Source organism: Rhipicephalus sanguineus, unplaced genomic scaffold (assembly GCF_013339695.2).
Source record: "Rhipicephalus sanguineus isolate Rsan-2018 unplaced genomic scaffold, BIME_Rsan_1.4 Seq565, whole genome shotgun sequence".
Lineage (NCBI taxonomy): Eukaryota > Metazoa > Arthropoda > Arachnida > Ixodida > Ixodidae > Rhipicephalus > Rhipicephalus sanguineus.
In genome coordinates, this window is record NW_023615523.1 from 1 (window position 1) to 15,943 (window position 15,943).

Consider the following 15,943-nt stretch of genomic DNA (forward strand, 5'->3'; position numbering starts at 1 on the left):
GATTAAAACTGTGGATGTACCATGCACTCTGTACAACACACAATCAGAAACTAAATGGTAAATTAAAGAACACATCTCAATGACCTTGTGAGTGCAGTCACATGAGCAGTGCTGCCTGGAGTGTTTCAGCTTAGCACTTGATTAATGTAAACACCACTGCGCAATGTGTTGATGATCAAGTTTACTGAGCCAAATCAGTTCGGGCACCAGTTAAAAGTTGAGAACAGCTATAGGCTTTATTTCTCCGAACCAAAACAAAACCTGAGTGAAATGGAATGTGTTGAAGCCAAATGGAACCCATATTTTTTTTAGCTAGGCACTTTGCTTATTAGTAGTACCGTATCTATTTGTTGCTAATGTGAGTCTTTTCCAGATTTTTGTCACTTGAACTCAACCCTTGCGTTACAATCAAGTACTAGCCAGAAAAATATTGCAATACACACTCTTTTAACTGAAACGTCCCGTTCAGCAGTTTCACAATACATGTTGGCAACAAATGCACATTCGTCCAAATCCATATCTGTCACAACTCAAAACTTTTTTTAAATTTGAATGCATTTCTTAGTCGGGCTATGTAAGGCATCCGGCGTTGTCCGCGCGCCTCTCCGCTCTCACTCCCTCTCCCATAGCAACAGCTGCGGGCGCGCGCGCTTATCCTCGCCGCTAGCAACCGGAGCAGGTGGTGCGGGCGGAGTAGCGGAGAGTGAGTGGAGAGGAGGAGCGCGCTCTGGCGTGCGAGGGCGCTCGCATCGCGGGAGCTCGGTGGAGCTCCCGCGTGTGTGGAGAGAGTGTAGGAGAGGGCAGGTGCAGTGCTTCGCCGCTCCTTCTCTCGCCGTTCGCTCTCTCTCCTCCCTGCGCCACCGCCTCAATGCAGTGCGTTTGAAACGCGTTTGTAGCGTTTGTGCTGCCTTGGCACAGCCTGAAAACAGCGCATTCTAAACGCATTTGTGCTGCATTGAAGGCGGTGGCAACGTCCCTGAGGTGATTACGAATGCACGTAGGAAGCGTTCGTTGAAAGAGGCGCCCTAAAGGGAGACACTTGAGCGCGTCGATGTGTCCAGCTTTACGCCATTAAAATTACTACGCCGTGTACTCTCGGCGCAAGAAATGCATTCGCATTTCCTCACGATTCCCTTCGGGGTGTGGGAGCATTTTTTTTTATTCGGGTATCCCTCCAGCAGGAGTCAGCAGTGTGGGTGTGCAGTGGCTATCTTTACCAAAAATTTGTGCTTGCTCATTATTTCTTGGAATATATTGGCTATGCATCAGACTTTGTACAATGCTCACTTCAAACAGAAAGCCATTTCGACGGCAGGGGAGGTAGGCAATTGTGAAGCTACAAGGTGACTCAATATCAACGAATCCGCAACCTGTGGGTGGTGTAACCAGTGACAGGACAAGAAGTGTTGCTGAGCACTTGACTTCTAACCATCTCGCTGCACACAAAACCCGTGTTCTTTGTGGCTGTAATAGTTCAAATAAAGGCAACGTCCAAACATTGGTTTCTGCAGTGGGGCCTCGCGTTAAATTCATGGTTCTCTTTTGTTGAAATTTTTTGTTCTTGTGAACAAACTGAAAAGTCACCTCTTGCGTTACGATAGAGTAAACACAGTAGTACTGCTAAAGCCACCTTGGCACAGCTGCAAGGCTTGTAATGGCATAGTTTTCTTCTTAGCTGCTTTCAAATCACAGCTAAGCAGACAATGCATGCACTTGGCAGTTGTTGCTATGATGTAGGTCTAGGAACACCACTTTCAATATGTTTCAGCACACCCTTATCTTGGAGCTCAAGCCAAAAAGCAGGATGTTCTAATAATAATATCTGGGGTTTAACGTCCCAAAACCACGATATGATTATGAGAGACGCCGTAGTCAGGGTTGCCAGTGGTGGCTACTTTTCGCCAAATTGGCGAATTTGAGAGACCCGTGGCGACCTAAAATTATGAATGGCGACTTGGAGAATTTTTGGCGATTTTCGGCTTAGGTCTCCACTGAGTTATGCATCCTAAGATTAGTGTCTTCCCAATGAATGACCGGCAACATTCTCTGTATTTTTCTTGGTTTTAAACCCACGAGTAGAATGTGCACATTACGCGTGATTCGGTTTGTCCGTCCTGTAACTCCTGTGCATCTCCTCAATTCGTCTAGATGCAGGAGGTACTGGAACGTCCCCCGGCGACATTTTAGCAAAATGTAAGTCAGCGGACTGCCTTGAAAACCGCGAGGCGGCAGTGTCTATAAGTTTATGGTAGAGTTACTGTATATATATATATACAGTAACTCTAGTTTATGGCAAGTGTTTTAAGCTTCTCTAAAGTTTCGCTTCTGGGGGGGCTAGACGATGGGTTGGCCACGTGTTCCGACCAATTGTTCCGCCAAAGCTCCAAATGTTCTGAATCGCTTGGCGACTTATTCACTGTTGCGGTACCCCCAATTCAGCTCGCAAAGACTGCTTTGGAATAGCGAAGAGAGGTGGATACACGGCTATTTGTGCAATAAAGAATATTTATTGAGGCATTTTCCACTGTTCTCGGTGAGCGTGTGCAATGAAAATAATTGCTATATAACATTTTACATTGTCAACCTGATCATTAATAACGCGTCGGATTGACGCGTGTAGATATAGGCGACTATAAGAAAGGGTCGGTGGCGTCCGGTATCATATTAGTTCACAATGAAAAGGTGTAAGCCTGCTGCAAGAATTCTGTCGTGTTACCTTCAATAAACCTTTTAATCATTTTATTTATATAAGGGTACGTAAAGCTGTCTACAAAGAACGCTTTCATGGTTTTCGCCCAGGGTTTACAACACTTTTACCTTTGAAACGAGCGGACAGGGATGGAATGATATCATGAGCGTTTCATTCATTCACCCTCGCGCCACCACGCACATCTTGCGGCTAATCGGAAAAGCAGCACTATGCACTCACATGGTGAAGCGGGCGATACGACTGGCATCGAGAAACGTCAATATAATTTCAGGGTCTTGGATGGTACTGTATTCTACGGGGCTGTACGTGAGTGGAAATTTTTATTAGTAGGTTTGCCACACATATCTAGAATGGCGACTTTTTTGGCGAAATTTGTAAAAAAAATGGCGACTTTTGGCGACTTTTTGCTCGTCGTTTGGCGACATTTACTCGAAAGTCAGTGGCAACCCTGGCCGTAGTGGAGGGCTCCGGAAATTTCGACCACCTGGGGTTCTTTAACGTGCACCTAAATCTAAGTACACGGGCCTCAAACATCTTCGCCTCCATCGAAAATGCAGCCGCCGCGGCCGGGATTCGATCCCGCGACCTTCGGGTCAGCAGTCGAGCGCCATAACCACTAGACCACCGTGGCGGGGCAAGCAGGATGTTCTAGGTCATGGCCTTGTCATGAGTAATTCTCGGCAAGTGGTATTGGTGGTATTCTTTTCAGTTCCGGTATCAATAAAGGCTACTCTTGCAAGCTTTTTATCACACCTCCACTCACATTTCAAACACAAAATTTTCACTGGAAGCTCCTCTACATCTACACTAGCCGAAAGCAGGCTTTTTAGGCAGTCAAAATGTGGATGCAGTTAACCTCTAAGTGTCGCAACATTTTTGTACTCGCAAACTCGTCCAGTACATCCCTGCCGTTAATCACCATTCACACACACACTACTCATAGTAGTAACAATCTGCTTGTGGAATGCACAAATTGAGGTAATTACTTGGAAAAGTTGCTTATTTATTGAGCACCCATTCTCTCCTGTAAGCATGATATTACATTCAGAGATCAGCTAATTCTTCGAAATAGTGTTTATCTAGCACTTTAGTAAAATTGGATTACATTTTTATTGTGAAAGGAATAACATTCCAGATCTTAATATGAGCTAACTGTAACAGATGTTCACCACAGACATTATTACTCCATGGAATCTTTAATTAGCAAAGCTTAGCTGTCTAGTAAAACAACAAGGTACTCGAAAGGATGAAACATTAAAGGGGCCCTGCAACACTTTTTCAGCATGGTCAGAAAATGCTGTCGATCGGTAGTCGAGGCTCCCGAGAACACGTGAGCCAAACATTATAGCGAAGCACGCGGCCTAGGATTTACAATAAATTTGCAAAGTCCGCTAAAAAGCGCTTCCTCTTCTCTCGACAAAAAATAATGCTTACGGCGTCACTGACACAAGTTTCACGGCATTGGCTGATTTGACCATGGCGCGCTCGGTAGGTACTGCAGCCGCTGCGGGAGGCCGTCACTTGCTCGTGCACGCGCACAATTGCACTGAAAGTACGCCACACATTCGAAGAAAAAAGAAAAGGAAAAGTGCTCAAGGTCACGAGGCATGCGTGACGTACCTTCTTCCCCTGTGTCACCCCTCCCTGCTTAGCTTCCAGCGCTTCCGTCAGGACGAGAAAAGAGAGAAAGCAATTACAGCGTGCAAAAAATCTTTGTAACTGCGCTCGTACTGGACGGATTCTAAACATTTTTGCAGTGGCCGATTCGTGAGGAAATAAGCTCCTTTAATGAAGCTATTCCATGGCTACTTGGAAAAGTGTTACAGGGCCCCTTTAAAATCGTGGTTGTAATTGACAATAGTGTAAACATGCTTGGCTAGTTTTATTTTCCATAGCAGGTTGAAGGTAAAAATAGGTAGTCGGAAAAACAAAGGTTTCCTAAGGTCATATTACACTTAGAATGAGTTATGATTCTCTCGGCACGTTTTTGAAGTCGTTTAACCGGGTTCAGGTAAGTTTTGTAAGTGCCACCAAGACTGCATGCAATATGAGAGGTGACAATAAACGAAAGCATAGTAAAGTATTCATTAAACCATCGAGCAATACACAGCAAAATGAAGTTAAATGAAGACACATTGATTACACAAAAGGTTCAATGCATCCAAAGAGCAATGTATCTTGTTTTCTCTTAGCCATTAGTTGACAGACCTAGCAAAACAAGTTGTGTACACAAATGTGTACAAAGTGCCTCAAAAGGGTTGATTATCTATCATGCACACTGCAACATGCAATAAGGCACGCACAGTTGCCATTCCATAGGACAAGATACAGCTTACAACATCCCATGCACAGAGCCTGCCAAGATTCCACCTCAAGCACTTGGCAATGGTGCCCAACAAACCCGTGCAAGCAGAAAGCTCACCATTTGACATCATAAAATGGTTTTTGAAACGAACCCTTCGGCAACAACCACACAACGGCGGCCCTTTGCGATCGCAGGCTGGTAGCACTTTCGGCTGTTACAGCCCTCCACACGGCAATTGAATGTGTGCAGCTTGAAGTCCGCCGGGTCCCCTGGATGCCAGCTCGGCACAAGCCCCCACTTCATGGCAGTCAACACCCTCTTAGGCGGCATGTTGTCATCAAGCTTGCTGTTGTCAACCAGCACTGGGCTACACAAAAGCAACAAAAAGTCTTTGGTCAGGATCAGATAGCAATGCACATTGGTTTTTGCAGTGGTGGAACAGCCATTTGATCTTGACACAATGATAATCACTTATGCTGCCCTGTCAGATGTATGTAGTACATACGTATGTCTATACACTACATATATATAGCCTCAATACTAGTTGAAGTAGTCAACAAATATAGCAGAGCGGTCTCTCTACGCATCAATTCAACATGCATAATAAAATATAGCAGGCAAGTTTTAATAATCTTTTATTACAATGCCTTTCTTCGGGCGTACATTGTGGTATAAAGCCACTTCTATGATTTCAACTTGCATAAGGCATTTGTGCATTTGCAGTGCTTCAAGCGAACAAAGAAAATGAATAAGACTGTGGAACAATGATGTGTTAACGAATAAAACTGTCACAGAGCTTCTTATACTGGGTAAAATCTATTTTGCACAGGGTAATGTGACAGCCACGTTACAAGAGATCTGCACGTCTGACTGTGCATGGTCGCAAGGAAAGTCCCCACAAATGGCAAATTATATTAAGCTGCCCATTTGTATGTTTCACGCTATGTGGCTCACGTGCAATGGTGCCATCGGCATTGTGCATGACGGATACCCCCACTGGAAGCAATTGTATTCCACTCGATCCTATGCTAGCCATACCATCCACAATTCGTGGTTCCCCTATCCTGTTGATACAGCGGGCAGATCATCATTCTGACCACCTGCGAAGCGTAAGAAGCAATATCAATGAGAAAGCATCTTTACAAAACTGTGGCCCTGTGTGGCATGATTTACGAAGATCACGCACCACAACCAATGATACTGCGGGAGTACGTGTTTAAGCATTCGTGCATGCGACCTTTGTTTTCCAGCAAAAAAATGCGGCTCCCTCAAGAGCAAGGGCTTTCATGTAAAACTTTGGCTGTCTTTTCACTGTGCAGCAGTTTAATACTTAGAAGAAATATCATCAAACACATGATCTACGTACTGCACTTGACTTCTGGCAATGAATGCCCAAAACTGGTGAGTGGGCCCTCTAAACCAAGTCTCAAATTAAAACAATAGGAAGTCCTTAAAGAAGCGCTTTACCATCTTTTCGAAGTATCAAAAGCTGTTTGGAATGGGTAAGATGCCTTCCAGAAATATATTACAGAAAGAACTTTTTTAAAAGACCTAGAAAAAGAAGAGATAGTATTATGATTGCTATGTACCCCTTTCCCATCTGCCAGCACTTCCTCCATTCCAGAGAGCGGGCACTAAACTGGCGATGGCATTGAGTTCGATCCCTATTGAGTCTGCACCGCTGAGCACGAGCTTTTCTTAGAAATATTAAATTCTTATCAAAATTCATATTGCATATTTTCTACTACAGCTTGCGTTAATTTAATATAAACTGCAACAACAGGAGGGATCACAATGATCCAAAAATCCTACCTACAGACTTTAACCTCTAACGGCCAATGGCAGCTCTTGGTGTAATCAGAATCCTTGAACACCTTTCTTTTGGTCATGGAATGCCCACCAAACTTTCATACAGGGACAAAACCTGCTGCCAGAGGAGCTACTGTGAGCTGAAGGTAGCCGATCTGCTGTTTTTGGATGGGCAGTCGCGCATACGCATGGGTGTTTCCTATGAAAAGCATTCTGCTCACATTTTTTAAAGCGAAAGCCTTAGATGCCTCATCAAACGCGAAAATTGATCGTTGGCATCCCGTGGCGTCGGGCACAGCACGAGTGATCCAAAAAATCATCTTCACGTGATGACGTCACGATATGACGTCATCATGACGTCACAGATCTCAAAATTTTGTGGTGTCACCATGACGTCCCAAATTCTAACGTGACATCACATGTCGTAACGTCACATGATGGGATCATCACATGACATCGTAGCTTGGTGAAAGGTGGGCCGATCACGGAGGCAGTGCAGAACCAAGTAAGTGCCTCCGATCCTGGAGGCAGAGCAAAACCATGCGAGGTGCACAAAGCTTTCGGAGGGTGGCGCGGCAGGATCAATACATCGACTGAGAAGGAGAAGATGGCTTTCACCTTCGAGTCGTCTTAGGTGAATGCACAAGGACCCTGTGAGTTTTTTCACTGTATTCGCTACCTGAACTTAGCAGTGATGAATGTTGACCAAACAATATAGCACAAGAGATGGTTACTAACTCGAGTCATTAACTGTTGGTGATGATTCGAGCAAGGCTGCCCGTCAAGTGGTGTGACTTCGCTTGTACATTGCCAACAAGTCTGGCTGATCCACCGGTTAACGTTGCTTGTGCAAGTTATGGTGGGGCCTACAGCGTGTTGGCGGCCCACAGCACCCATCCTCCTGCTAACTGCCTATTTATTCTGAGGCATTATGAAGCTGATAATGAGAATTTCACATCCAGAACAAGCAAGCATGACCATGAAGCCATCTTGGAACAAGAAATCCGTTTCATTGATCGGGTGTAATCTTGCGTGGCACATGTGTTTCTGTATATATATTTGTTTTTTCAAATAAAATCTTTCAGTTGTTAGATCAGCGCTTGTCCCGTCCTCTTCTCTCGTGTGCCTTGTCAATTTTGTGCGCTGCGCAAAGATGGATAAGTTCCAACTCGCCCGCCTGTCAGTCCTGCTACATCTTGGAACTAATTGCAGAAGCAGCTATAAACTGCACATGCTAGATCTAGGCAATATTTACAGTTTCCAAGTGAAAGTTCTTGCATTTACGCATTCACTTTTTATAACACCGATCTGTTCGTACCTGCACAAGTGTCTTCTTTTTATAAGTATGTTCCCATTTAGCATCGCAGAGAAAATCAGTTCAAAATTGGCATTCCCACAACGTTTCTGGCATCAAAAATGTCCATCGCACTCACGTGCGTACTTTGATTAAAACAAGAACCCGGTAGTAATTTGTCAAGGGATGGTGCTCTTCCACCTGCTGCCTAGTTACATGTCAGCTGGTAAACAGAATAAGGAGACCATTTCATCAACGCCCTCGTATCCAAAGCAGCCTCGCACACAGCAAGTGTTAGGCATCATTGCTATCGCAAATGACTCAGCATCGATGTCACCACATATACAGACATGAGGTGAAACAAGTACAAGCATGCACAGCAACACGCCGTGCCAATGCTCCTAGCACAGGGCTCAAAATTACTCACAAGTTTTTACCACCACCACTGACGCTCTTGCTAATGGCGATCGCCCCTCCGGTAGCCGCAGCTGCCTTCCTAGATGTCCGTATAGATGGATGGATGCTATCAGCGTAGATTTTATAACGTCCGTAGCATTTATTATAGCATCTATTATGGCATATATTATAGCAATGGAGGCATTCATGAATGCTTAACGCATTGCCTTATAGCTATGCAACGCCAAGGCATGGCAACTGCGCGTGGTATATGAAGCTCTTCCATAGCCTTACGTGGGAGTTTCATGCCCAGTATCAAAGTATTGAAGGACCCTCGTATAATCTACACCCCATTGTCAAAGAACAGCGGTTGATGGACACCTAACCATTATGTTTGAAAAGGGGGCATTTCAACTTTGTGCTCCACTTGCAAGCACTATGCACTGCGCATACCAACAAATTTGGGCTGAGACGTTCACAGCTAAGTCCTGTTGGACATAGCTCGACGCCAGCTCCGATACCAACCATGATATAAAACCCATGTAAACTGCACTGCTTTTATGAAAGCCACTGAACAAGTTTGAAATAAATTTGTTACATTTGAGAGGGAAAGTTTAACTCCACTGACTATATCTAGCAGAATGTTGAGCTCAGATTTGGAATCAGAAAAATTGGAACGTGGAGTTTACAAATCTGAAACCCTGCACCATAAATTGACATCACAGCCATGTATGCTGCACATCCACTAGAGCAGGGGTCGGCAACCTGCAGCCCGCGGGGATGTATTATGCGGTCCCCGGCACAACGTCAGAACCCCCCTTTCCCTTCCCCTTGTCACTTCCTATCTGAAGGCGTTCATGGCAGTTTTCACCTCAAATGGGGTTAGATAATAACAAAGAAAGATTGCATCCAGTTGGCATTGTCCCCCACCTTCACACTTAGCCAGATAACGTCTTCACTTCCTTTTTTCCTTTTTTTGCACAGTCCAAAAAAGGGAAAAGAAAGATTCTTTGTGGAAATAATAGGTCAGGGAAGGATCATCACAGTCCCATCAGGAAAAGGGAAACTCGTGTCTGACATGCTCGCAGGCTTTTGGGCTGAAACTCAACCTTTTCCAACAGCAGGCTAGAGAGTCTAATCTTTGTCACTTCCCTTGCTGCAAATGTTCTGAGGGAGATACGAGCACACCGCTTCCCACAGAAAAATTCTCTGTCAAATATTACAGGATTTAACGACGGAGTTCGAAGTTAGGTTCTCCGATTTTCAGAAACATTCGAGTAGCATCCGATACTTTCAGAATCCTTTTAAGGTGGGAATATGTACCAGTTGGAACTGGCTGATCAGCAAACAGACGATGAGCTCAAAGACAAATTTGATGTGAAAGACTCTGTGAAGTTTTATGCAGCCTCACAGACTCAAAGTTTCCGAGATTGAAAAACTAGCAGCAGCCATGATAACAGTGTTCGGTAATACATATGCCTGTGAACAGACTTGCTCTAGTATGAAGTTCGTCAAATCAAACTTGCATTCCCAACTAACCGATGAACACCTCCACGAATTTCTGCGTCTGTCGGTGAGCAACCTTGGTGTAGATAATTGCGAGTTGGCGAAGAATGTTCAGCAGAAAGGTCGCATTGAAAAAGTTTTTTTTCTTTTGCTTGTAACCAGTGTTTGTAAATTGCAACCTTGTGACATGCGGGCTGAAAATAAACATTTCTATTGTAGTTTTGTACATTATTTTCAATTCGCGTAATTTTTTCTCTTTACCTGCAAGGCACCGTCCCCTCCCCCCTGCTTTGCTGTGTGGCCCCCGCCGTGTCGGCTTCATGCAACTCGGCCCTATGCCTCAAAAGGTTGCCAACCCCTGCACTAGAGTATCTAAAGAAGACAAATTTGAGAGATCAGTTTACAGCTTACATGATTTTGCTACAATGCTCAGGAGGGTTTATACTTCAGAGTGCTGTATTTCGTTCACTTTAGACAAGATGGGACACGAAAAGAGAAGAGGAACAGATGAGCTATCATCCGCTCCCCTTGTAACTTTCTGTCCCACCTATTTGCGCAGTTTGTATCAATGCGTCAGTACCAATTTGCTCAGCTATCAATTATGTATTACGTCTTCATTACCGTTAGGTAAATTTTTCATCAAGCAAATATCTGCTCTTATGTCTTTTTGCACAATGTCCACACAGGCAACACATAGTTCTACAATTTAAAGCAACCCTACGATGGGCACAGTGCCCTACGGTGAGCACATTGATATTCCACAGCTGTGGAAACAGTGCTAAACAAGTGAAGATGATAGCTAGATGGACACAGCATTGATGCAAAATTTTTACAAATACTGTCTCTTGAGCACTTATACAAAGACACGTTGAGTTGGCAGCTCAGTTACCACTTGCCCCAATTAAACATAGCTATTATTTGTAGACACTGTGCCCACAACTTGTATAAAACCAGCCTATGTTTTACAGCCAAGTTGAAAGTGCAAACAACAGCTTCCAGAAAAGCATTACCAATGCTTAATTTCTGATCAACTTAATGAACAACTTGTTGATTCCTGAATGAAACCACGTTTAGAACTAGCAGATATTCATATTATTGCCATCAGTGAGAACGCCACTACCTAAATGTGCAGCTTTTTACAAAGCTAGCTTCTCACTTGACGAGGAATGGTAATGTATGCACACATACTCTTATGCCCCAAAACAAAAGTGATACGAAAGGCAGAAGCTAATAGAAACTATGTTTGTCTGATACTGCATTCTTGTTCATTTCCCACACTTACCTGCAATGCAGAATCTTTCACCAGTTGGGCTGATTGGTACCTCTCAAGATGTATGCACCAACGAGCCCAACTGAGCATGTTGTCTAACGAGACGTGTGATGTTTGCACTCCTGGACTTCTCACAGTACTCTTCTTATACTGAAAAAGTCCGTAAACAGGGGGAGTGTGCTCGAGCCGACGTTTCGACAAGTGGACTTGTCTTCTTCAACGCTTCAAGAAGACAAGTCCACTTGTCGAAACGTTGGCTCGAGCACACACCCCCTGTTTACGGACTTTTTCATCGCAAGCTTCCATCTTCCCCTTCCTGCCGTTTTTTTGACCTCCTTGTATTCGTCACGGGCAACTAAGCTTGCAGTAGCTACAGAAAGAAACCACAGTTCTGCATACATCAGAGTATTTAAATGCCATGTGCCAGAGGTACTGCATGAATGCCCAGTGATACCAGTATTAACATGTCAATATTTGCAAAGAACAAATAAAAGGCAGCACACTGTGGCATAAAAGCTGTTTGTGAGAGCAACCCATCAAAATAAACAAACTTTAATCTGCTTTGAATAATGGGGCCACAGTAGCGAAGGCTTCAGGCACCTGAGCATTTGCTGGATAGCCAGAGGAAACTCTCCATCTCCTCGTAATGCTAAAGGTGTATTTCTCTGCAACTTTTGTGCAAACTTTTATATTTCACAAATGTGAATGCAAGATTTCACATACCAATAACTTGTGGGTGCTACATTGTAGGAAGGCTTGTAGGTGCCATTCAAATCAATGTCGCACCACTCTGGACACTGGTACGAACCCTCAGGGTCCTGGTACTGGCAGGCAAGGCTGAGGCATGGCTTTGACAGACCACTGCCATCAAGTAAGCATACTACATTAGCACACAGAAGCAACCACAGCATCGCACACTTATTAAAATTATAAAAAGAACAACTCATTATCTGTGTGTAAGTTGCCTTTAAGCTACATTTTTGCTGCTCTGAGGAATGAGAAAAAAAAACAGAAACAAGCAACACGTTTTCACTGCTTAAATCCACATGCTTATCAGCCAAGTTCCAGTCCTGAGACAGGGGAATACTATCATTAAAAGTGAAGCAAACATGTGGTCACATTTTCTTTTAGAAGGTGGCTCTGATGGTTCTTCAAGTGAGCCTCAATGAAACTTTGTAAAATGACACTGGTGAACCTCCCTAGGCATAAAATGAAGGAAACGCCTGTTTAGTGGGCATCAATTCACTGCAACTGAAGCTTCACTGCTACAAGAATGACTCCTGCCAATTGCATTAGCACTTATAAATGCTGTTGCAATAGCAATCAGTGCAAGAACAAAGAAACAACAGTTACGGCTTTAAAAAAGTAAGGCCAAGCTTTTTGGATTTTTCACATCTACACCAGCAGAAAAGGAACTGCAACAGCAAAAATAAACACTGACAGACTGTATCTGTGGGTGAAGTGAAATTGCCACAACTTTTCTGCACACCAGTACCTTACATATACAGCTAGTCTGACAATCGCTTCAAGAGGGCTTTTTTTTCTTTTTTGTGAACAAAATACTCAAGGCCACCTTTACAAACATGCAAGCGTTACACAGAAAGAAATTTCAAATAACACAGTGTCCTAAAAGGGTATGGAGCAGTGCATTTCATGAACAGTGGATACCAGTCTGGCTGAAACTGTAGTTATCGATAAGTCTTTTAGCTGTGGAGCCATTTATATGAAATTCAACTGCATTGGTTCCTCATGCCTGTCTAACATGCGAGTTTTCCATAAACTGTGCATACCCATTAGCATAGGTCGGCAAAAAATGTGGAGCTCACTCAGACTCACTCACGAAACATATCTTACCCTTAGAGCTCACTCGGACTCAGACTCACCAAACTTTTCCTCATTCGGATTCACTCGGACTCAGACTCACTATAATTTTTCTCAACCGGACTCAGACTCACCAAAATATAATTCACTCGAACTCACTCAGACTCAGACTCACGGCTGGATCTGAGTCTGAGTGAGTCTGAGTGGGTGGACTCATGAGTCCGTTAGCCTATAATTAGCCTTTTTCTACCATAATGTCAGTGCTCTTTACCGCCAATATCTCGCATAATCGGTGCGCTTCTTAGCACCTTTTGATTTCGTACCTTCAAATACGAGTTGTCCGAGTTTGCAGTTCATAAGGACCTTTTTATTGAAAGAGATGACTCACACGAGATATTTTTACCAGTAACTTTCAGTGAAAAAGTTTACGGGGGGAAGGTCAAGGCACCTCCTCCCCCTAGCCCTTCACAACACACCCCTCTGATCAATAAATATTGAGCTGAAGTATGAAGGGTAGCGCGTTGAAGTATGTGGGACTATACGTGAGTATAAACGTGAGCCGACATAAGGCTGATAGTAATGCTGAAGTTGAGTAGATAGGACCATAGGTCGGCAAAAAATATGCAGCTCACTCAGACTCACTCAAGAAATATATTTTGCCCTCAGAGCTCACTCGGACTCAGACTCATCAAACTTTTCCTCAACCGGACTCACTCGGACTCAGGCTCACCAAAATTTTTCCCAACAGAATTCACTCGGACTCATACTCACAAAAACTTTACTCACCCGGACTCACTCAGACTCAGACTCGCGTCTCGATATGAGTCTGAGTGAGTTTGCCAACCTATGCCCATTAGTAAGAGCATGTCAACAGGCATAGAATTGCTTTTGGGTGGCACGTGATAACGAATGTTATAAAAATTTAAATAGAGTTGTCTTTTAAAAGCCTTTGTATAACGCCATTGCTGTGAAACTGCTTCGGAAAAAAAAAAAAAGCTCTATGAAATTTTATGAGTGCGAGGAGCCTCCTTAACACATGTAATATTGCGTGGCAGAAGCGCAGAATTGCACCAGGCGTCAAACCATGTGAATTGTGCAACGAGTCGGTGTTTTAAAGGCCCACCCATTACAAAGCGCTCAGACAAATTTAATTATAATTATCAGCAAATGCATACAGTGAGCAGCTGCGTTGGTTCGCGCTGCCTTCGCTGATCCGCAAATGAAGAATTATGGCGTAGTGGGCACCTCGCAACTGTACTTGCAGTAAGCATTCTAGGACAGTTTGAAACGGCCAATGTTACAAGCAATAGACGTTCGTTTCCTTGCGGCACGGTTGAGGCATCCACCAATAACCGAAGCTAGCCTAGCAATTAACAAGGTGATGCGCACGGGCCCATTGTGCTATCGCGTTCTACTCTTGAAGGCGAAGCTCAAGCGTCCTCCAATTGTTTTTTTTACTTGAAAGTAACATGTGCCGACTAGCCCGGAACATACCCTACTGCATACATCAATTTACCGAGTAGGCTATAATTACGTATCGCCTGATGAGCGCGAATGCATAGTTGTTTGTTCACTGGCGCCGCAAAACCATTCAACAGCTACGCTAAACATAGCGGGCGATTCACGGCCAATATGTTGATGAAGCGAGTTCTACTTTATGATTGAAGCTTATCGTTAGGTCACCTTTGGACAGAAGTCTCGAACGATCAAACCATTTAGACCTTTAATGTCAAAAAACGTTCGAACGCTACGGTCATACAGTGCTTTGAAGCACAGGGTACAATGTTAGCAATAGAACTGTCCATACAAAGGTGCGTTGCGACGATGCACAGCGCTCCTTTGCGGTGTGCATCGCTGTGCATCGGCGCTGTGGAGAGATTCACCCACCGGCGTGCGCGAAACGCAGCGGATAACAAAGCATCGAATTTGATTGTCCCGTCCGTAAACCGCTCGACCGATGATCCAGCTTTAGATTTGCACCGTATTAATTGCATTCTCATGCAAAAAGTTATACACACCATGCTGTTCGCCCACACATCGTATTTTGTTCAAGGCGGAGCGCTCGGACTCAAACAAGAAACGCAAGAAACCATGCAAGAAACTTTTTTCCAGCTCGAATTTGCTCAAGTGTCGAACTGTAGCTCGAATAAACCGCACCAACGACCGCGCTAATGCCAGTGTTGCCAGGTCAGCCGAGGCTGCGTAGCCAAACATGGGAGAAACTATAGACCAAATGCAGACACAGACAAAAAAGATTTGTAGCCGTTTTGCAATTTCACATTCCACTACGGCAGTCCTTTCTTTGCACAACCCGTTGTTAGTGTACGAAACAGCTTAGAAATTACATGTTGTGGTAGGATTTCGTGGTTATGCATGCACATTAGTGATGCAGAACTATCGGTATATCGATATAGTTTTTTTAAACTATCGATAGTGTAAACAAACTATCGATATTACTACTATCGACAAACTATCGATAGTCCTCTCTGTAGTACCATCAGTAATATTACTAGCGATGTTACTGGTACGCGTGTTTGTCTTGATGTAATCGGGTTTCACCAACAAAGACTGCTCCGAGCATTTGACGCAGACAACGCCGCAATGTTTGAGAAGCTTCGCGATTGTCTGAGATCATTTTGTTAAGATTACGCGCTGGACGCGAATAATCGAGTTCATTCGAGAGCTTATACGCGATAACCAGCGATAACGCTGGAAGGTTCGATGACTGATGTATAAAAGACGAAGCGTTCCACCGATCATCACATTACTCGACGGCCGGCGACTGTTCTCGCCGCTATCAGTGTGCAGCGTGTATCGCTTGTATGCTGAGTT

The 15,943-nt window shown here is 44.1% G+C and overlaps 1 protein-coding gene across 1 annotated transcript; it reads right to left on the minus strand.

The window, feature by feature from the left end:
• Nucleotides 1-5,110: 5,110 nt before the first annotated feature.
• On the minus strand, nt 5,111-15,200 carry LOC119377756 (abasic site processing protein HMCES-like). The gene is made up of 3 exons (XM_037647096.2): nt 15,130-15,200; nt 12,014-12,151; nt 5,111-5,382 (listed from the first exon to the last, which is right to left on the minus strand). The coding sequence occupies exons 1-3, from the start codon at nt 15,147-15,149 to the stop codon at nt 5,142-5,144; spliced, it is 399 nt and encodes a 132-aa protein (XP_037503024.1). The 5' UTR covers nt 15,150-15,200; the 3' UTR covers nt 5,111-5,141.
• Between the last annotated feature and the right edge of the window lie 743 nt (nt 15,201-15,943).